Consider the following 22,597-nt stretch of genomic DNA (forward strand, 5'->3'; position numbering starts at 1 on the left):
TCCAGCACTGACTTTTTAGATCAGAAGGTGACCCAAACTGCACACTTTGTTTGGAAGAACAGTCATTTAAAATTGCTCAGCATGACTATCATTATTATATCATGATAGTCAATTAACATAGTCTGCCTCCACAGATCCAGAGGGGTCTTGGACAGTGACAGACTCACTTTGGGAAAGCATGCCCTACTGGGAATGTCGCGGGTCATAAGGTATAAATGTAATCATTGGTTGAGGGAGTGTTGGGTTGGATAATTGCCAACAGGTGCTGACTCCGGAGGGGGCGTGGTCGCTCGGCGCACAAGCCCAGAAAAGAGGGACGCCGCATGAAGATGGGGGGCCGGTAGACGAAGGACAGACCACACTTGTTACAACGAGAACCGCCGGACGAAGGGACGTTTCCATCGAGCGAAGCTGGTGAAAGCATATTAGTAAATTGGCCTGTATTAACCAAGCTCTGCTTGTATTTTGTTAGTTCCGAAGAGCGGCGCGCAGCAGACCGAACCCAGGATGCTTGCCTGAATACAGAATATGGATTATTGGGCATGAATGTAATGGGATGACTGCAAATTTCCTTCTTCTTAATTCGGATAAAACCGAGGTTCAAATTTTTGGTCCGAAAAAACACCGAAATAATTTATCCCATCTAACCTTAGACTTAGACGGCGTCAAAGTATCTCAAAGCCAGCTGGTAAAAAATCTGGGAGTCACAATGGACCCAGACCTTTCGTTTGAGTACCATATTAAGCAAATCACCAGAACAGCATTTTTCCATCTACGTAATATTGCCAAAATACGAAAATTCCTCTCAAAGGATGATGCTGAAAAACTAATACATGCTTTTGTTACGTCCCAATTGGACTACTGCAATGTGTTGTTCTCTGGCCTCCCAATTACCTACCTAAAAAACTTACAGCAGGTGCAAAATGCTGCTGCTAGACTATTGACTAAAACTAGAAAGTTTGATCATATAACATCGACTCTTATCTCTTTACACTGGCTCCCTATCCAAGCCAGAGCTGATTTCAAAGTTCTACTACTAACTTACAAATCTCTGCATGGATTGGCACCACTGTACCTCTCCGGTCTCCTTGTACCCTATTGCCCCGCAAGGACTCTAAGATCTCAAAATGCCGGCTATCTGGTAATACCCAAAGTTAAGAAAAAAACTGCTGGAGGTAGGGCGTTCTCATATAGAGCACCTCTTCTTTGGAACAAATTACCCATCTCAATTAAGGAAGCTGATACTGTCTCGACATTTAAAACTAGATTAAAAACGTTCTTGTTTAGTCAATTCTATGATTGTTAAAAGGAAGTATGTGTGTACTTTCTATGTAAACCTGGGGTGTGTGCTTGCCTATGTGTGTATCACATGTAACTTTTAAATTTTAATTATAGCTTATGTTCACATTGCCCAGCTAGATGTTACAAATAAAGTAAACCTGTTACTGTATATTGTTAGTATTATTATTATTATAGTTCCGTTGCTGTATATTGTTACTGTTATAGTTTTTATTACTAGTTGGAGACAACGGGGGACTGGTTGTTTTCATCCTTATTCGTATAAGTATAACCTACTTTAGAGTTCTTTCCCCTGGAACAGATTTCATGTTCCAACTGAGGGGGGCTGTCGTTGTTTTGGTGTGTGGGGCTGCATCAAATACCCTTTTTGCTCTGTTAAATTGCTGCACTAGTCCACACTTGACCGGTGGGGATCTCATTCTATTATGACTGTAACTGTTAGCTGCTCCTGGCATTCTCTAATCCCTGCTCTCCTCTCTGTCCCCCCCCCCACACACACACACACATTCCCTGTGGTGTGGGGGGTTTGAGCTGTCAGGACCTGCTTGGTCGTCGGTCTGCCAACGCTGAACCAGGTCGTCACCCGGAATCCAGTCTCCATGACGGCCAACAGCGAGTTTCCCGGTCCCATCCAACGTCTATAAAGCCGAACAATGGATTTTGTTGTTTCAAAACCCATTGACACTGTATGACTATGTTTAGCTTGTGTTCTGCTCCTCTCTCTTACCAACCATCTCTGGAGGAGGGGATCCCTCTCTGAATTGCTCCTCCCAAGGTTTCTTCCATTTTTTCTCCCGGTGGGAGTTTTTCTGGGAGTTTTTCCTTGTCTTCCTTGAGGGTTTAGGTTGGTTGAGGGGCAGTTCTATGGGCGCATGTGAAGCCCTCTGTGACATGCTTGCGTGTAAAAAGGGCTATACAAATAAATAAATTTGATTTGATTTGATTTAATCTCGGAATGTTGGGAGGCTTTGTTTCAGAAGGGCGATCCGGGAGAGGTGGCTTTCAAGTCCATGGTTCCCCCATCAGCCGAGAAAGCATGGGATAAAGCCTTTACCCTCTGCAGACGGGTGCAAGTTGAGCCAGGTGACGAACAGGTGTGGGGAGCGGCCAAACTCCAGCGACAAGCCCCCGTCTCCGTGCCGGCGGAGTCCGAGAGACTCGACCGGAGTGATTGCCCAGTGCTCATCGAAGACCTCGGGGGTGATGCGGGGGAACAGGAGTGGCGTGTGGCCCGTACCCTAAGTTGGACTCGGGGAGGTAAAGTAATGCTGCGCATTTGTAATCCCCATGCTCACCCTGTGACACTCCCACAGAGACGGGCACTAGCCAGTGTGACCCAAATCAGCTCCAAGGACGTGCGGGCAGGTCACTGTCTGGTGCTTAGGGCCACGGCACCACATGAAGTGGAGATGGACATACAACTGGTACCAGAGACCCCACCGGTGCCCGAGAGCCAACGGGCTGACCACCCAGCACTCGATCTTCGGGGCGAAGGGCTGACGACACCCCAGCAGCGGCAGCTGGCGGCACTCCTACACAAATGGACAGGGATCTTTGCGGCTAACGAAGATGACTTTGGCCACACTGCGGTAGTACAGCACCAAATCCCAACTGGCGCTGCACCCCTGATAAAGAGAGAGGTATCGGCCCATCCCACCCAATTTGTATTCTGAACTGCAAACCCTACTTGCAATATGTTGGATAGTGGGGTGGTTACTGAAAGCTCCAGTCCCTGGGCTGCCCCGGTGGTCTTGGTACGTAAGAAAGATGGGTCGTGGCGGTTTTGTGTAGATTACCGCAAACTTAATGCAGTCACCCATAAGGATGCGTTCCCCCTGCCCAGGATCGAGGAGACCTTGACTGGGTTGAAACAGGCAGTGAGTGGTATTTAACGCTGGATATGGCAAGTGGCTACTGGCAGGTCGAGGTTGCCCCTGCAGACCAGGAAAAACTGTATTTGCTACACCAGTGGGACTTAACCAGTTTTCACGGATGCCGTTTGGGTTATGTAATGCCCCAGCTACATTCCAGCGTTTAATGCAGCGCTGCCTAGGGGCGCATGTACACGACCACCTCCTTATCTATCTGGACGACGTGATTGTGTATTCACACGATTTTGAAAGTCACCCGCGACATCTGGAGATGGTGTTCACCCGTCTAAGAGACCATGGCCTTAAACTTCAGGCACGGAAATGCAGGCTGTTTCAACGGGAGGTGAAGTACCTCGGACATGTGGTCAGTGGTCAGGGGGTCTCGACGGATCCAGACAAGACTGCCGCTGTGCAAGACTGGCCCACGCCTACCACGGTGAAACAGGTTCGCTCCTTTTTGGGGTTTGCCGGCTACTACAGATGCTTTGTCCCAGACTTCGCCAGAGTGGCGAGCCCTTTACACCGCTTACTACAGGGTAAAACAGGGCGTGGGGCGGTGCCTGTGGCTTGGACACAGGAATGCCAGGAGGCCTTTGACAAGCTAAAACAAGCATTACTCTCTACCCCAATACTCGCCTTCGCAGATTTTGCCCAGCCGTTTAAGGTATACAGATGCCAGCCTGGAGGGCCTAGGGGCCATTCTAGTCCAAATCCAAGGGGGTAGCGAGAGGGTCATTGCCTACGCCAGCCGCAGCCTTCTCCCATCCGAGCGTAATGATCAGAATTACAGCTCCTTCAAACTGGAGCTATTGGCCCTTAAGTGGGCTGTGACTGAGAAATGTAAAGATTATTTGTGGGGGCCAAGTTCACAGTTCTCAGTGATTACAGACAATAATCCATTGGTGCACCTGGACACAACTGGCTAATTACTCATTCGATATAAATTACAGGCCTGGGTCTTCAAATTAGAATGCAGTCTTGTTGTCCAGACTCCCGGGCACACAGACCGCAGATGCCCTGGCTGTTCAGGAGTTACAAGAGGAAGATGTGAGTCTGGAACTAGAGGAGCAAGGTATGGAACTTTCGAAGGACTCATGGCGGGCGCGTCAAATGCAGGACCCTGACCTCTGCCTACTGCGGAACTGGCTACGAGAGGGTGAGTTACCCACGAAAAAGTTAAGGCGGAACTTCTCACCTGTACTTTGCCGGTTATTGCAGGAAGCAATGGTAAGATGCATTGAGGAACCTGACACCCAGACACAAGCTGATCAACTCCTGGTCCCTAAAGCCTATACTCGTGGGCTGTGGAAGGATTACCATCAGATGACTGGGCATTCCTGTGCCGAAAAGGTCCTATCTGTCCTGCGCCGCCGCTTTTTCTGGGCTGGTATGGGTAAGGAGGTCAAAGTTTGGACCCGGGGTTGCACTATATGTGCGGCCAGTAAGCTGGGAAGGGAGCCTCATGCTCCTCTCAAATCCATCAAGACCAGTTACCCGTTCGAAGTAGTGGGCTTAGACTATTTGACTTTAGGTCGACCAACCGATCAGTATCCCTATGTGCTGGTCATCACTGATCTCTTTTCCAGATATGCGCTGGCCATACCAACCACATGTTTCCACACCACACGACATTAACCAAGCTCTGCTTGTATTTTGTTAGTTCCGAAGAGCGGCGCGCAGCAGACCGAACCGCGTTGGAGGTTCCAGCTGTCGTCTTGGATTATAGTGGACTGATCCACGAACTGGTGTGGGAGTACCGATCGGGTGCGGGACTACATGGACGCATTATTGGTGGCCGACTGCCGGTGCTGGGACAAGGACGCTGGGTCTGAACTCTTGAGGTTGGAGGTTGCAATCGCAATCGAACTATCAGCGCCATTGACTACCGAGGGGGGGGGGTACTTTCATGGAAAGCGGACTTCAATTCAATTTGTATTTTATACAAATATTCATTGTAATTTCTTGCTTGTGTGGGGTTGGGATGTTCTGAACTCAGGAAAGGGCTTCACTACTGGAGAGGGGCAGGGATTTGGGGTCGAAATTAATTCTAACTGTGGCCTGACAGACCCCGGTGCCTGCGGCCTACCCTGCGCAAAGAGCGTGAAGTGTGACTTGGGTTTTAACGTGTGCACATGACAGCGGTGCCGTGATATATTCTAGTCTTTAAATTGAGTGCAGTGAGCTCCTTACCGTGCGTGTCCACTACAGCGAAGCGGCGCGGAGCGTCGGCTTCCAATTCATTTTCAATGAAACCGTCCGTTGACGCTCGTGTAGGGCATTGTGGGAGCGTACGCGAGCGTCACGCCCGGTTTCATTGAAAATGGATTGGAAGCCGACGCTCCGCAACGCGCCGCTGTAATGGACACGCACGGTTAGTCTAGTCCTTGGGTGGGTGTGGCAGTTTGCAGTGCGATTTTGAGAGTTTAAATGTGGACGCGCACTTTGGGCAGCAGGTGGCTAAGGGGTGCTCGGCTTCTTTGGGCTGTTTCCATCTCAAACCCCGGTCCTTATGCCACATTTGTCTATCCCAGTGTTTTATGCCGCCTGAAGTTTACTGTATCTATCAATGCTTTTTATTATGAATTTTTTTACCCAATAAAGTGTAGTGATTTTTGCTACTCCTGTGTGTTCATCTGAATTTGTTGGGGATTACACCGAGGGCTCAGTGTTGTGTCAGAGAAGGTTGTTGAAATTTACATCTCAAAAATGTACATCTCAAAAAAATGTAGGCCATTATAAGGGGACCTTATAGGGTACTGCATCACATTTTCTATACTATAAAGGAACTCATTAAGACATGTTTTTACACTTATAGAGTGCACACTTGTCATTTATTGCGTGGGGCATCCTGGGCACTCAAGCATATTTCACAATGTGAATGGCAGACAGTAGGGCACTTGGTCTAATTTTTGCCAGTCTAGAGGGCATTTTAGAAACACTTTCAACCATGGGGGCACCAGGCAACCACCCCCTGAGTCTTCCACTGGGCCTGGATACACCCATGGGGACAGTATATTGCACCTATAATATTGGGGAAGCCAGAGGAGAGGTAATACGCTGTGGATAAAAGCGTCTGCTAAATGAATAAATGTAATATAGAGGCTTGTCAACATATAGGCCACTTTAAACAATGAAAATACTTTATACAATTGAATAAAAAGTCTCCTTGATTCTTTGTGTTTCAAGATTACCTGAACAACTGATGATAATATTCAGAGACTGCTTGGAGCAAAGTATACCCTTCATATTTCCTGGTATAGTTCAAGAACGTCCCGAATGCAAAGACAGACAAGATGCAGACAGACTGAACAGTGTCAAGGCTTGGCTACAGTGGGTAATTTGCTTCCTTGTGTGTGATTCCAGCAACTACATAGTCTAGGCCTACATACATAAACTGCAGTCTACTACCCTCCTTTCTTCTATTATAGTCTACTCTCCTTTCTATTACTTTCTACAAAGGATGGTAGGCTGCTCTTATGTGTTCATTGCCATCTTTAAGAGTTGCTAAAGTGTTATTTTATATATATATTTATATATATATATTATGTTATTTTTTATTTTTAAGAATGACAATTAAATCTATCTAGATAAACTATGCTGGGCCTGCTGAACCTATACTTCTTCCACAGATACTGGTCAGGGAAGCATTACTGTCTCTGAAGACCCTTGGGGCTGGTGGGATAAACGTTCTTTGTATAATCTGAACACCTTCATCCACTACAGGCTTGTCAAAGAACGGATACGCCATAATTGATTGTAACTTGTCTTGAGGCTCTGCTTAGTTTCTAAGGCCTTATTTTATGTCAATTAACCAATGGCTTTTGAAAACAGATAAAGTGACATTATTTCTTAACTTGTTAATTTAAATTAATATATTTTTGGGAGATGAAGTAGGCCTAAACACGTGAATCATTCATGTCTGCACTTCAAAAAGTCTGAATTTACGTTTCCGAACACGGACTAAAGTGCTTTGCGCGCAGGAATTTACTCGACGGAACTGTCTTTTGAGATTCTGTTTCCGCCTGTTTGAAATTATTTGCAACAAATTTTAGTTTAGCTTGACTTCTAGCCTGACACGGATCAGGCTAGTTCCGAACTTTGGTTACGTAGCTAGAACTAGAATAATCCACCTTAATGGAACGGAACTCTCGCTAAAGTAATTGAGACTTGGCGAAATAAGTCTTGCTTAGGAAAGAGGTGTCAATGGCCTTTGAGGTTCACTGTATGCTCATTTTACCCACCAGACTCGTTATTCAACTATGACAAGGTAAAATCGGTTTTGCAATCTATCGCCACTTTAAAGCAGTCTATGGCGCCAGCCAATAATCAATAACTCTCTGAGCGGTACGCCGTAAATTGCTCCGATGCCTGGATGGCCGGAAATTTGGAGGGAAGAAAGAGAGAGGGATGATGTACTTGAAAGAAAGTGAAGGAAAGATCCTGAAGAAAGTTAGATAAGGTAGATAAGAGAAAGGAGGCGACAGGACAAAGTCAAGTATACTTAGAAATTAAACTTGAATTATATTTCTTTTTCGTAAGTGGAGAACAAGGATGAGCGACAAAGACTATGGTGGATGGTAATTATACACAATTAATTATAAATGGTCACTACTATTAACAAATGTATTGCTGCTGGTAAGACAATCGACAATGGAAATCTAACAGCCTTTTTTATTGGATAATTTTACTAACGGATCTCATGGATCCCACCGATTACCTGCCCTGGGGATGTGTGATACGTATTTTCTCTGCTAGTTAATCAAATGTCAATGTATTAATTTGATTCACATGACGTCACTGTAGCTTTGCGCCGCCATCTTACCGACCGACTCGGTCTCAGTCATGCCTGCATTAACAGTCGAAAGAGGAACCCCACACTGGTATTTCATTCTATACCAAAAGGCTAATTCTCCTACTTTTGTTATAATGGATTGCATAATACTAGTTGGAGTCGTAGATATTCTGTAAACCTTCTGTAGGGTTCGTTACCCATCCCTTCATGTTCTTCCAATGTTGTATGAAACACATCTCAGGGCTCGACACATCTCATCCACTTTTCTGAGACAAGTGGATTTTTTTGTAGGGCAAGTGGAAGAGAAATGTACTTGCCCCACTGGACAAGTTATACCTCAAACATAATAGAATACCATGTTACTTAACGTTATGTGCAGTGCCACTCATTACGTCTATTTAACCGATTTTAAACTTGCTAGGTTTTTTCCTCTGTGTGAATTCTGCTCCAAAAAGGTTGAGGATGACAGCCTTTAAGAGAGAACGCGATTCCCCATTGATCTGTCGCATCGGAATTTTGATTTGGGTCACGAAATATTATCATATTATATATATACATATATCCCCATATTATAAATCATATTGGGATTCATCATTCTGGAATGCTCCTCTGTCTCTATGGTGCAGCCAAATGCCAAAAATAAATATAATTGGTTAGAGTTCTGTTTAAAAGTGTTTTTGATTTATTTCCATTACCATCATTATTTATTTCTGAAAGAGAACATGTGTTTAAGTTAAAGGGCCTGGGCCAGCTTTGAACCCAGGCCGCAGGGGGGCCTTACCCTTCATGGTGCACGCATTAGTCAAGTGAACCACCAGGATGTATGTTAATGTCTATTCATTGATTTACGACCAGTTGGTCACACCCACATACAATACAGGGGTAGAGAATTGAAGAGTAAATTAGAAAAAAGATCATTGGACCAACGCAATGTCATTATTGTATTGTGGTTGTTAGGGAAGACATCCTTCCTTGGAACGTTATTTTACATGTTTTGGTTTGGGCTGTTTATTAGGATTCCTTTGTCAGGAGGGAACCTAATGGAATTGTTGGTATTATTAGGGTTCAGGCCACGCCCAGAAGTCCAATTTTCAAAGTGATGGCATTTTCCACCCCATCCTCCTTTTTCTGAAACTGCAACTGTGTTCATGCATTTTTCATGAGGAACAAAAAGCCTTGAGGACCCATAAGGTCCGCCATGATAGATTTAGCTGTACAGTGAAAACTTTGGAAAATTATTCATTTCTTGAATCAAAGGTCCATTTGATTTTAAATTGTGTACAGATGTGTAGAATTTATGTCTTTCAAAAAGTTACTTGGGAGAAATTAATCAAATACAACATGGCTGAAAGGGGTGTATTTATGTAAGTGTACAAATTGCCTCAATATGTTTATGTCATTGAATCAAATGTCATTTTGAATGATGGTTTTCAAACCTTTACGGTGACACCCCGCTGAAGTACCGTGCAAAGTTTCACCTTAATATGTGAAAATATGACTGAATTACAGCTGTTTGAGCTTGGACCAAATCTGACAATGCTTGCCATAGGAGAAAAATGTCTTCTTTTATTATCAAATTACGGAGGATAACAAATTCCAGGTCTGGGAATGGCTCAATTGGCTGAGATGTTGTGCTGGTAAGCGAAGGGTTGTAGGTTCTACACCAGTCAGAGGCATCGTTAAAAAAAAAAAAACATAACAAAGAATGTTTATTTGATATTGCCATACCACCATTGCTGCTTGCAGCTATATTTTTACGTGTTTTGGCCAATGACAGATTTGCATGGAAAAAAATGAAGTACATTTAATTGATAGAAGAGATCCTGCCCTGAGGAGGACAGCAGGAGCCCCATCACTTCACACAGCCTTTCCCCTCTTGCCTACCCTGCAGGTGTCACTGTGGAACTGATTTCTTTCAAAGAAGAGAGTTACATTAGTTTGAAAATGATGGTTTTTCTCAACCATTACTCTTCATGTTTTTATCTCCTCGCTTCTCAGAAATAGAGGAGGACCAACCTCCTCTCCCTCCATGGACCAAATTTGCATGGTTGTGATACGGTGGAGATATTAGCAGTTGTTTTTTGCGATTTTCAATGGAAGTGTAACCACTGCATCCATAAATTGTAGCTGGGACGTGCAGCTCTATAGCTCGCTCTGCATGCGTGTTTGTGTCACAGGTAGTGCAACCTAATGCTTATTATCATTCTTGTCCACTAGGGATAAGTGTCAAAACTAGTCTAATGTTGGAGCTAACTCAAGAATCCAGACTGACATCAACTTCCATATCAGTTCTACCCAAGAAATACTGTGTCCCAAGACTGTGTTACAATATTTATACATTTGATATTTTGAATGAATTGCTTTTCTAAATGTATGTTTTTGCTAAAGCTTGACCTGACCTAATCTGACTTACCAGATGGTTTATAACACGTAACTATCTGGAAAGTCGTCCTTGGAAACTGGAAAAGGACAGGTGCTTGCTGTGCCCCAGTAAAAAAAGTTTTAGTTTACCAATTGACTTTATTTTTCAGTGTAAAAGAGAGTGGATTAGAGGCAGGCTTTGGCCAACCATGGGACATGATATTGCATCCCCTGTGCATGTGAGAGACATGCATGGGGTTAGCCAATAGCGCCACAGAAGAAAAGAATGAGAGACAATGACATGGGAGCGATAGACGCTAGTTGTGTTCGTATAGTGAGGAAAACACCATATAGAAGTTTATTATAGTTCCAGTAGTTATTTTTTCTTACAGTAAAAGAAATTAAAGAATGCCTGTGTCTCATCGTCTAGTGTTCTTACCGACACTCCATGGTAACAACTAAATGAAACATTGAGCCAACACACGACCTCCCCGACACTCAGTGCATTCATTTAGATTGATCATCTGGATAATAAAAGAAACACAGCATCTCAATCAATGCAGTTTAACCAAAAGCACAAACTGAACTAAAACGTGTCCGCAGAATTCATAACCGTGCGCTCTTTGCTTGCTATAATAGCCACTGCATTGCGCACACATAAATCCAGGTGTCGGCATGTCAGAATTGAGGTAGGCTAAACATTACAAAACTAAAGAAAGTTTCAAAATAATAGGCCTACTGATCATCTGATTTTGAATCAAACAATGATAACAGTACTTGCGCTCATTATTGCGAAAATAAATTGGCTCTCGCATAAACTATTAATGTCCCTACCAAAGCTGATATCATACTGTACGTATTATAATTAGAGGCCTGTGCCCCAGGAGAGCTTTATGTCTAGCAACGCCCCTGGCACGCACTTTCAAAAAACACTTGGCAGGTGATTGGAGAAACCATCTCTCAATCACCATCTATCACAGGCAGGCAAACTTCAACCACATCAGTAGTTGCCGGGAGTTCCTCATGGGACGCTGATTAGTCTGAACCACCGTGATAAAGAAAAACTTGGAGAGATGGTTGTGATCTCGCAAGGTTAGACTTGACTACCCAAATTGGACCCTCAAACACATCATGCTCCAAGAAGCACGTTATGACACAGGTTATGATGTGCATTTTAGAGCATACATTCTTAAGATGCAATTCAGTATGATTTGTAATACGTCATTACTATGTTAATACTTGCTATTAGTTATACTTAATGGAGATGCAGCTCAGATAAAGTGTGATTCCATCCTGAAGCAGATTAAGTACTAAACAGTCAATGGATGGCCAAAGCATGTTACAGACCGAACTTGAAATCTTATTGGAAGAAAGTGATAGTAACACGTGGAGATTTAGAGTACACAATTGTACTGGTACTGCTAAAAGAGAGCTGCGTAAGAATTCTGAGTGTTGGCGTTCTATTTCTCCCTTGCTTTCCTGCGTTTGGAGGAAGCTGGTCACTGTTACTATGCAACTATATTTGTTAATATCATAATAATTATTACTACTATTAGTACTACATTTGTAATATACTATAAGTGCCTGTCATGGCTTGTTGTTTAACAGTACAGTCTAATATAAAATGCAGGGGAATTACCTTAAAATTAAGTGGCATGAGTTTGGCTCCATACACCAGTTCACTAATGTTCTGGTATGTTTCATTGAACACAAGGAACTTGTCTCCAAATAGACGGTTGGCTGAGATCAGTTCTGTTGTCTTGTCTTTCTTACGGTACAGGCGACAGTTGAGTTTTGCAAAGAAGAAATGTACTTGGTCGGATGTCTTCTCTTTAATTGTATCAAACTTAAAAACCTGATTTGGAAACAGAGAAAAGGGGTGGTTGGTAGACTGGATTTTTACTTATAGATATTCATTCAGTCCATTAAAAATAAGTTGAAGGAAAAGAAAGAAAAGCAAGCATATCAAATGACAAATAATTCAGCAGTTTGTTTTGTAAATGTTCTTTGTGCATAACCATTATCAAAAATAGTATATTACTCCAGTTCAGATATTTTAATTTTGGTTTAGAGATGCTCTTACATTCATGATCTGCTTCAGCGTGTCATTGCAAGCACCCAACTTTGTCATGGCAAAGGCAGTGGAGATACTAATGGGTGACAGAAAGATATTAGCATCTTGGGGTTTGCTTTGGGCCAGCTGCTTGAACAAGGACAAGGCAAAAAGGCTGTTAGCCTTGGATAACTCCCACACCCTGGGATTTGTTGCCTCAGGGACCTTCTCTGGATCTGTATCCCCAGTGAGTGCCTCATCAGGGCTGCGGTAGATGCACTTAGGCTCCAGGGGCAGGTCTCTGGGCTTGGCACTGCATATATCATGGGCACCACATGAAGATGATAGAATGGAAAGCAGCAGCCATATGCATGTGGTCAACTTCATCCTGTGTGAAATCATACATTTTGAAGTCAATATTTTATAATATTATATCCCAGAGGGGAGGAGAATATCTAAACAATAATCACCTTTATATTACCAGGTAACAAATCCCAAACCCCTTCAAGATACGTTAATAAAATATGAATCAATAATAATAATAATACTTTATTTATATAGCACATTTCATACAAGAATTGCAGTTCAAGGTGCTTTACATAAAATCTATAAAAACAATAATACAAGTAATAAAAGTAATAAAACCCTTCTGAGATATATGTAAAAAAATATATAGTAAAATGCTTTGGTAAAAATATGTGTAGCGTGTTTGCTTCCCTAATATTTATGGGTAATGTGTTCCATAGGTTTGGGGCGTAGTTGACAAAGGCTGCATCACCAATCTTCTTATGACTGCTTCGGGTGAACTAATATGCCTGCATCTGATGAACTCGGTCTTCTAGCTGGTGTGTAGTTAGAAAGCGCGTTAGCAATTTAGCTAGGTCCTTGTCCATTTACAGCTTTGTATGTGAGAAGGACCTTAAGTCAATTCTGAAGGTAAGAGGAAGCCAGTGTAAAGTAGCTGGGACAGGACTAACGTGTTCTCTCCTTTTAGTTTTGTTTAATAATCTAGCTGCATAGCTTTGAATGAGCTGTAGTCTTTCAGTGGTTTTCTTGGGAAGACCAGCGAAAAGTGCATTACAGTAGTCCAACCGGCTGCATATAAAAGCATGAATTAGCTTCTCTGCATCGTTTTGGTTTATGAATGGTCATACCTTCCTTCGCTATATTCCTGAGGTGAAAGAAACCTTTTGGTCACTTTATTAATGCGAGAGTTGAAATTCAAATCTGAGTCCAGGATGACACAGAGATTTGTCACCTCTGGTTTAAGCCAGGAGTTTAAACCTCCTAGATTCTTAGTTAGTATCTCTCTTTTGGATTTGAGACCACAGAGTAGGACTTCAGTTGTCCTTATTTAATTTAAGAAAGTTATCATTCATCCATTTGTTTATTGATGACAAGCAGTTGGTAATGGAATTAAAGGAAAGTAAAGGAATTTATGGCTGTTGCATTGTTGTGTTCAGCGGATACAGTGGTGTGAAAAAGTGTTTGCCCCTTCCAGATTTCTTATTTTTTGTATGTTTGTCACAATTCAATGTTTCAGATCATCAAACTAATTTTAATATAAGACACATAACACAAGTAAACACAAAATGCAGTTATTAAATGAAGGTTTTTATTATTGAGGAAAAAGCAAATCTAAACCTACATCGCCCTGTGTGAAAAAGTGTTTGCCCCCCCCCCTGTTAAACAAATGAGAAAGAGAGTAGTTGAGATCTAACAGTCTGGAAAAGGTTATAAAGCCATTTCTAAATGTTTGGGACTCCAGCGAACCACAGTGAGGGCCATTATCCACAAATGGCGAAAACATGGAACAGTGGTGAACCTTCCCAGGAGTGGCCGGCCAACCAAAATGACCCCAAGAGCGCACAAAAGACGGACATAAACATCCAAAGAACTGCAGGTCTCACTTGCCTCAGTTAAGGTCAGTGTTCATGACTCCCCCATTATAAATGGGGGAGTCATGGCCTGCACGGCAGAGTTCCAAGACGGAAACCACTGCTAAGCAAAAAGAATATTAAGGCTTGTCTCATTTGCCACACCAGCGAGTCCACATCTGAATGGTGGAAAACAATATGAAAACTTTGGAGTGGCCTTGTCAAAGTCCTGACCTGAATCCTATTGAGATGCTGTGGCATGACCTTAAAAAGGCTGTCCATGCTCGAAAACCCTCCAATGTGGATGATTTACAACAATTCTGCAAAGATGAGTGGGCCAAAATTCCTCCACAGCGCTGTAAAAGACTAATTGCTAGTTATCGCAAATGTTTGAAGGGTGGCCCAACCAGTTATTAGGTTGTAGGGGGCAATCTATTTTTCACACAGGCAGTGGCAATTTATTTAAGACTACAAGGTAAGCTTGGCTTCCCCTAAAACCAAAAAAATGAATGGTAAAATATTTACTATTGTGTTAACATTTTAAATGCGCTAGAACACATTCATCTCAAAGACAAGTTTGTTCAGAATCAGCTACATATAGTAGCAGGTCGACTGACTCGATTTCCTTCTCATACTTTCCCATAACGTCACAATGCATTTCCCTGTTGAAGCCCAGCGTCCATGGACTTCAATGGGGCTGCTTTGAACAGTTTTTTTCAGTGCTTCGAAACTATATGATCATTGGATAAATGCTGCGATTGTGTCCTGCCCACGGATGCTTAGCGTCTCTGGGGGTGAATGGAGGAGTGGGCTGGCCTGGATACTAGGCTTCTGCGTGATGGTTGGAGGGTCTGTTGAAAGACTGCATCTACTTTTGATTGACAGCAATTTTGTATTATAAAAAGTCACCAAAGCTATTCTAGCTTAGTCCCATCGCGAATTTTGCAAGTGTAGTCAAAAGACAAACTGCTGCAACCTATTTCTTGGTATTTGCTTGGCGAAATTGCTAGCCAATTTTCATCATACATTTAATACAATCATACACCACATTCCTTGTTTCAGTTGAACCTAATTCCCACATTTCCTTCGAGTTTAATATTGTTTTGTTAGATCGTTCATTCATTCATTCAGTAGGCTATAGTGTCGTAGGGGTGAACTAGCAAAATAAATGGAAAATGTATATGATGTAGGCCGAAAATGAGCAACCACCTTGAGTCACCACCTTACTGCGGTGGAGGGGTTTGCATGTCCTAGTGATCCTGGAAGCTATGTTGTCGGGGGCTTTATGCCTGGTAGGGTCACCCAAGGCAAACAAGTTCCAGGCGAAGGACCAGACAAAGTGTGGCTAAAAAACCTACCATGAAGAAAAATAACAATGGTTCTCAGTTGCCCCTGCCCGGAAGCGGGTCACCGGGGCCCCCCCCGTGGAGCCAAGCCCGGGGGTGGGGCTCGATGGCGAGCGCCTGGTGGCCGGGCCTTTTCCCATGGGGCCCGGTCGGGCACAGCCCGAAGAGACAACGTGGGACCCTCTTCCAGTAGGCTCACTATCCGCAGGAGGGGCCATGGGGGTCGGGTGCAGTGTGAGACGGGCGGCGGCCTTGGCGGGTCCCCATTATTATTTGTGCTTACGCACCAAACGACAGCTCAGAGTACCCACCCTTTTTGGAGTCTCTGGGGGGGTGCTGGAAAGCGCTCCTCCCGGGGATTCCCTCGTCTTCCTTGGGGACTTCAATGCTCATGTGGGCAATGACAGTGAGACCTGGAGGGGCGTGATTGGGAGGAATGGCCCCCCCGATCTGAACCCGAGCGGTATTTTGTTGTTGGACTTCTGTGCTAGACACGGCTTGTCCATAACGAACACCATGTTCAAGCATAAGGGTGTCCATATGTGCACCTGGCACCAGGACACCCGAGGTCTCAGTTCGATGATCGACTTTGTAGTCGTGTCGTAGGACTTGGGGCTGCATGTCTTGGACACTCAGGTGAGGAGAGGGGCGGAGCTGTCAACTGATCACCACCTGGTGGTGAGTTGGCTTCGATGGTGGGAGAGGACGCTGGTCAGGCCTGGCAGGCCAAAAGTAATGTGAGGGTCTGCTGGGAACAGCTGGCAGAACCCTCTGTCAGAAGGAGCTTCAACTCTCACCTCCAGGAGAGCTTCGATCATGTCTCGGGGGGCGCCGGGGACATTGAGTGCGAATGGGCCATGTTCCGGGCCTTCATTGTTGAAGCGGCTGACCGGAGCTGCGGCCACAAAGCGGTTGGTGCATGTCGCGGCGGTAACCCTCGAACCCGGTGGTGTACTCCGGAAGGGAGGGATGCTGTCAAGCTGAAGAAGGTTAAGTCCTATCGGACTTTATTGGCTGGTAGGACTCCATAGGCAGCTGATGTGTACCGGCAGGCCAAGCGGAACGCGGATTTGGCAGTCGCGGAGGCAAAAACCCGGGCATGGGAGGAGTTCGGCAAGGCCATGGAGAATGACTTCCGAACGGATTCAAAAAGGTTCTGGACCACCATCCGGCGACTCAGGAGAAGCAGTGCTCTGTCAACACTGCATACGGTGGGGATGGTGCGCTGCTGACCTCGACGGGGGGCGTCCTGGATCGGTGGAAGGAATACTTCGAAGACCTCCTTAATTCCACCAACACGCTTTCCGACGTGGAGGCAGAGTCTGGGGACATCGGGGGGGGCCCTTCTATCTCTGGGGATGAGGTCGCCGAGGTGGTTGAAAAGCTCTGCGGTGGCAGGGCCCCTGGGGTGGATGAGGTCCGCCCGGAGTTCCTTAAGGCTCTGGATGTTGTAGGGCTGTCTTGGTTGACACGACGCTGCAACATCACGTGGACATCGGGGACAGTGCCTCTGGACTAGCAGACCGGGGTGGTGGTTCCCCTCTTTAAAAAGGGGGACCGGAGGGTGTGCTCCAACTTTAGGGGGATCACACTCCTTAGCCTCCCTGGGAAAGTCTATTCAGGGGTCCTGGAGAGGAGGGTCCGTCGGATTGTTGAACCTTGGATTCAGGAGGAGCAATGTGGTTTTCGTTCTGGCCGTGGAACAGTGGACCAGCTCTATACCCTCCGCGGAGTCCTGGAGGGTACATGGGAGTTCTCCCAACCAGTCTACACATGTTTTGTGGATTTGGAAAAGGCGTTCGACCGTGTCCCTCGGGGGCTCATGTGGGGGATGCTCCGAGAGTACGGGGTACCGGATTCCTTGATCGGGGCTGTCCGGTCCCTGTACGACCGTTGACAGAGTTTGGTCCGCATTGCCGGTAGTAAGTCGAACTTGTTTCCGGTGAGGGATGGACTCCGCCAGGGCTGCCCTTTGTCACCGATTCTGTTCATTACTTATATGGACAGAATTTCTAGGCGCAGCCAGGGTGTTGAGGGGGTCCGGTTTGGTGACCTCAGGATCGGGTCGCTGCTTTTTGCAGATGATGTGGTCCTGTTGGCTTCATCGGGCCGCGACCTTCAGCTCTCACTGGAGCGGTTCACAACCGAATGTGAAGCGGCTGGGATGAGAACCAGCACCTCCAAATCTGAGGCCATGGTAATCGACCAGAAAAGGGTGGAGTGCCATCTCCGGGTCGGGGAGGAGATCTTGACCCAAGCGGAGGAGTTCAAGTATCTCGGGGTCTTGTTCACGAGTGAGGGAAGAATGGAGCGCAAGATCGACAGGCGGATCGGTGCGGCGTCCGCAGTAATGCGGTTTTCTGCATTGGTCCGTCAAGGTGAAGAAGGAGCTGAGTTGAAAGGTGAAGCTCTTTATTTACCAGTCAATCTACGTTCCTACCCTCACCTATGGTCACGAACTATGGGTAGTGACCGAAAGAACGAGATCGCGAATACAAGCGGCCAAAATGAGCTTTCTCCGCAGGGTGTCCGGGCTCTCCCTTAGACATAGGGTGAGAAGCTCGGTCATCCGGGCGGGGCTCAGAGTAGAACCGCTGCTCCTCCGCGTCGAGAGGAGCCAGCTGAGGTGGCTCGGGCATCTGATTAGGATGCCTCCTGGACGCCTCCCTGGTGAGGTGTTCCGGGCACGTCCCACTGGGAAGAGGCCCCGGGGAAGACCCAGGAAACGCTGGAGGGACTATGTCTCTCGGCTGGCCTGGGAACGCCTCGGGGTCCCCCAGGAAGAGCTGGTGGAAGTGGCCGGGGAGAGGGAAGTCTGGGCCTCCCTGCTTAGGTTGCTGCCCCTGCGACCCGACCCCCGAACAAGCGGTAGATAACGACGATGAAAACGAAAATGAGCTTCCCCTATTATAAGCCCGCGGGCCCGAAACACTGCCCCCTCCTCCCCCAGTTATTACCCATTAAAAATCATTTAAAAAAAAATTCGACTAGTACACGTTATACATCGTTGGAAAGCTACGATTCTTGTGCTTCCATTGAAATAAGCCAATTCAAGCTCAACTTGCAACAGAAAGTAGCGTCAACGTCTTTGTCCGGTGACCGTTCATTCAACAATGCCAGAGAAAAAAGTTGTACTTACCTTCGATTACTTAGGAATGTCCAGGTATGCACACAACTCATCAAAACCTCATCTGCTTACATTCCCAAGGGTCCAAAGTATTAAACCATGTCGAGTTGTTGTCCAAACAAAGAATTATATCCATACATAGCCACGATCTTGTTGCTTCATTGTTACTTCGTAAAAAAAATTCTGTCTCTCAACGCACTTTAGCTCATAGCATGAGATCTGGGTCAAGTAGAAACACGGGGATAGTCTTAAAATGGCCGTTACACTCTGACCTTTTGATAGACACCTTGGTTTAGCCAATAGGAGCTTCCATGCCCCGGTGACAGTCTTCTAAAGCCAACTAGGTCTGTGCGTCCAGCCCGCCCCCGCCCACCCCCCCCCGCCCCCTCTACACGATTTTTTCTAACTGGCTTGGACTGAATCTGAAAAGAGCTAGTTATCCTTGTAGCTTAGCACTAGCTGTAAATGGCGATACCCCATATGCCAGGTTTTGTGGAGCCTTCAAAATAAAAGTCGATTGCGCAATATGTCAGTGTTCTTTGTGTGCCAATCCTGGGAATCAGATTAATCACTCCAATGTGTTCATACTTCAGTTTTTGTGTTTCAGTAATACTAATGAGGGATTTAGCTGTTATATATGATAGTTCTAAGGACCACCTTTCATTAGAGATAACAATTATACCTTTTTATCCTAAAAATTTGACCTTGGTTAGAAGGGTCATTCTGGAGTCTCCAAAAGGCCCTTTTAGAAAACGCCTGGATGTACTCTTATAAAAACATGTGTTAAATATGAATATATTGTGGTATTATGTTTGACTTTTGATCTGAATTGGGTAAGGCTTCAACCTGTGGTCCAATTCTGTCTTCCAGCTAATACCTACCACCTCTAGGCCTCTTCAGGCCTCTGTTTTCAAAACAAAATCTAGGCGGAAATAGAAACTTTCACTTTCCTTGTGTTCAAGCTTCTGTTACTCAACACCAGTAGGACTGAGAGGGGTCCTGACAACAAGGAACATAACTTCAGAGTGTCAGCTTTCAAAAGAGTCCATTTACATGCATGTACTCCAAATAGTTCAAGAACAGCTTTCAATTTACTTTGGGCATGCTGTTTAGGCGTTTTTAGGCACATTTAACAGTCTCCAGAACAGGTTAAAGACCAGCTTTGTCTTATATTTAAATTTGGTTGATGAAACAATTGATGATTGTTTGAGAAATCTGGAAGGGGGCAAACACTTTTTCACACCACTGTATATACAATTGTTTGTCATCCGCATAGCTATGGAATTCAATATTATATTCTCTGATTATGTTGCTGAGTGGTAACATAAAAACGTTATGGACTGAAGCAGCTCTCTTGAGCAACCCCATAGCAGTTTTCATGTTTCTTAGACATATGGTCTCCTAAACTTACATAAAACTTCCTTCCTCATATCTGTTTTGATCCAGTTCAATACACTATCCGTGAACCCAATATGCTTTTCCAGTCTATTGATTAGGATGCTGTGATCAATGGTATCAAATGCTGCACTGAGATCTAACAGGATAAGGGTAGAGACTTTATTTGCATCAGAGTTTATTCTGAGGTTGCTAATTATTTTGGTGAGAGCAGTTTCAGAACTATGAGATTTTCTGAAACCTGACAGAGACTTCCAAGATGTTATTTTTTTCAAGAAAGGAATTTAATTGGAGTAATACCATCTTTTCCAATACGTTAGTAAATGGAAGATTTGATATTGGTCTGTAATTTGCAAGTATACTGTTACCCAATTTGGGTTTATTTAATAGGGGCAATAAGCTTTTCTGCACGATCTTTAGATTATATGTCAACAGTTGCCTGTATAAAAGACCCAAAGAAACATACTTTTGTTTGATCGGACAGAGGCTGAACCTGTAATTAACATGTTATTGCTTGTACAAAGTGCACCAAACGCAGCACTTAGCAGTCCATTACTTCTTGTGATACCTGCAAATTTGTCCCTTTTCTGCATGTTGGATTTAAGATCAGATTGTTCCTCTAGCTGGCCAGAAACAGGACACACAAAGGTTTTGATGAATATCCTAGTTTGATGTTTCACTACATTTTGCTGCACTGTAGTTAAGATGTTATCGTTGCATTGTACTATTAAAGGGGCGATTGATTGCAAAACCGATTTTACCTTGTCATAGTTGAATAACAACAGTTCGGGGGGGAAAATGAACATACAGTGAATATCAAAGTCCATTGACACCTCTTTCCTATACAAATCTCAAAAAGAAAAAATTTGGCTGTAAAACGCTAGCTCTTCAACAAAGCCGTAGACGTAGGACGGGGGACCGCCCTTTTTGGCTCTGGTCTGTATCTTTGTCACGACCCAAAATGTACATCCAGACCAGCCCGAGGTAGCGTCTACTTCCGATACTAGTTTAGCTACTAGTTTAATCTTTTGCCATGTCAAAATTGGGTCAAAAAGGTGTCCTATCAGCACGTTGCTTGTTGAGTAGCAGAATGCTGATCACCGACCATCCAATAATGGGGCGCCAAGTCGTCTGGAGTCATTCAACATGGAGGAGCCTGAGGCGAATGCATCAGTGACACAGGTGGGTTAATTACAGTTAACTAAATCACGGAACATGCCAATAAAACTTTATAGATAGCTACATACATTTAAGACACATTTGCGTGCATTCCAGAGTTTCTTAAGTTCCATATTTGAATTGTGTGGTCGCTGCTAATGTCAACACTTATCCTACTAATATGGGAAGAAAAAGGTAGGCTAGCTGAAGGTCGACTCTGCTCAGTTTCCAATCGAAATAACTATAAGTGGTCACAAGTTAACTATCCTAGTGGAGTTTGTGGGCTCAAAAGCACAGCCTTTTTGAGCTTGGTTTGGATTTGGATTTATGTGTGTTTGTCTGATATATTGCGGCCTTTCAAAATATTCTTGTTGCAATTGACTTTACTGTAAATGTAGCAAAACACTGGTGGTGGCAATGCATACAGAGAGCTTTTAAGAGTTTATCATTTGCGGAGGATGTAAGCTAGGCTATTATACAGAAATTGTTCATGGTATAATTAAATTAATGTATTTTCTTTACAACTTTGTCAGGTGGGAAATCATCTTCTCTACCAACTGTAGTCGAGATTAGAAGAGGGCTCTCAACGACAGCCTATGGATCCGGACTATTTAGAGTTCATTAGTTCAAGTGAAATTACTCTGATGACCTCACTTGAGGTAGATTTCATGGTCTTTGTTCCATGTGGCTTGGTAATACCACAGCATTGCATATGTATACAACACTTTAAACTAACCCACTTTCAGACAATCAAGGATTAGCATGTTTACCTAACCATGTTTTTCCTTTTAAGTAAATATAGCTGTAATTGATGTCTTTTTTTTGGCTGAATTGGGCCACCCCTGACACTGATCACTTATAACAAGGGCTTTCAGGCTTTTGAATGAACATTGATATGGACATCGATACACTGTCAACACTTCTCACTAGTCACATTACATTACATTTAGTCATTTAGCAGACGCTAAATTTAAATGACTAAATCCAGAGCGACTTACAGTAAGTACAGGGACATTCCCCCCGAGGCAAGTAGGGTGAAGTGCCTTGCCCAAGGACACAACATCATGTGGCACGGCGGGGAATCGATCCGGCAACCTTCTGATTACTAGCCCGACTCCCTCAACCCCTCAGCCATCTGACTCCCTTTACACACTTTACACACTGTCACTTTCAGTCACTTGTTGCTCTTTCAGCTACTCGTTGCATCAGCAATATTGCACTAATTGTAGGTAACACTTATCTTAGGTTAGCTTAGGTTGTATATTAGCATAGCCGCGGGAACATATTTAATCAGGGGGGTGCTGGGGGGGTGGGGCTT

The 22,597-nt window shown here is 44.4% G+C and overlaps 1 protein-coding gene across 1 annotated transcript in view; it reads right to left on the minus strand.

Annotated features, from left to right (window-relative positions):
* serpinc1 (serpin peptidase inhibitor, clade C (antithrombin), member 1) overlaps positions 1 to 22,597 on the minus strand; it is a 41,813-nt gene that overhangs the window by 5,238 nt on the left and 13,978 nt on the right. Inside the window, exons 2-3 of the mRNA XM_047050058.1 lie at positions 12,407 to 12,764; positions 11,963 to 12,178 (exon numbers count right to left, since the gene is read on the minus strand). Coding sequence (XP_046906014.1) covers positions 11,963 to 12,178; positions 12,407 to 12,763 — 573 coding nt within the window. The 5' untranslated portion in view covers position 12,764. The remainder of the gene's footprint in view (positions 1 to 11,962; positions 12,179 to 12,406; positions 12,765 to 22,597) is intronic.

This window comes from Hypomesus transpacificus, chromosome 26 (assembly GCF_021917145.1).
Source record: "Hypomesus transpacificus isolate Combined female chromosome 26, fHypTra1, whole genome shotgun sequence".
NCBI classification, from domain to species: Eukaryota; Metazoa; Chordata; class Actinopteri; order Osmeriformes; family Osmeridae; genus Hypomesus; species Hypomesus transpacificus.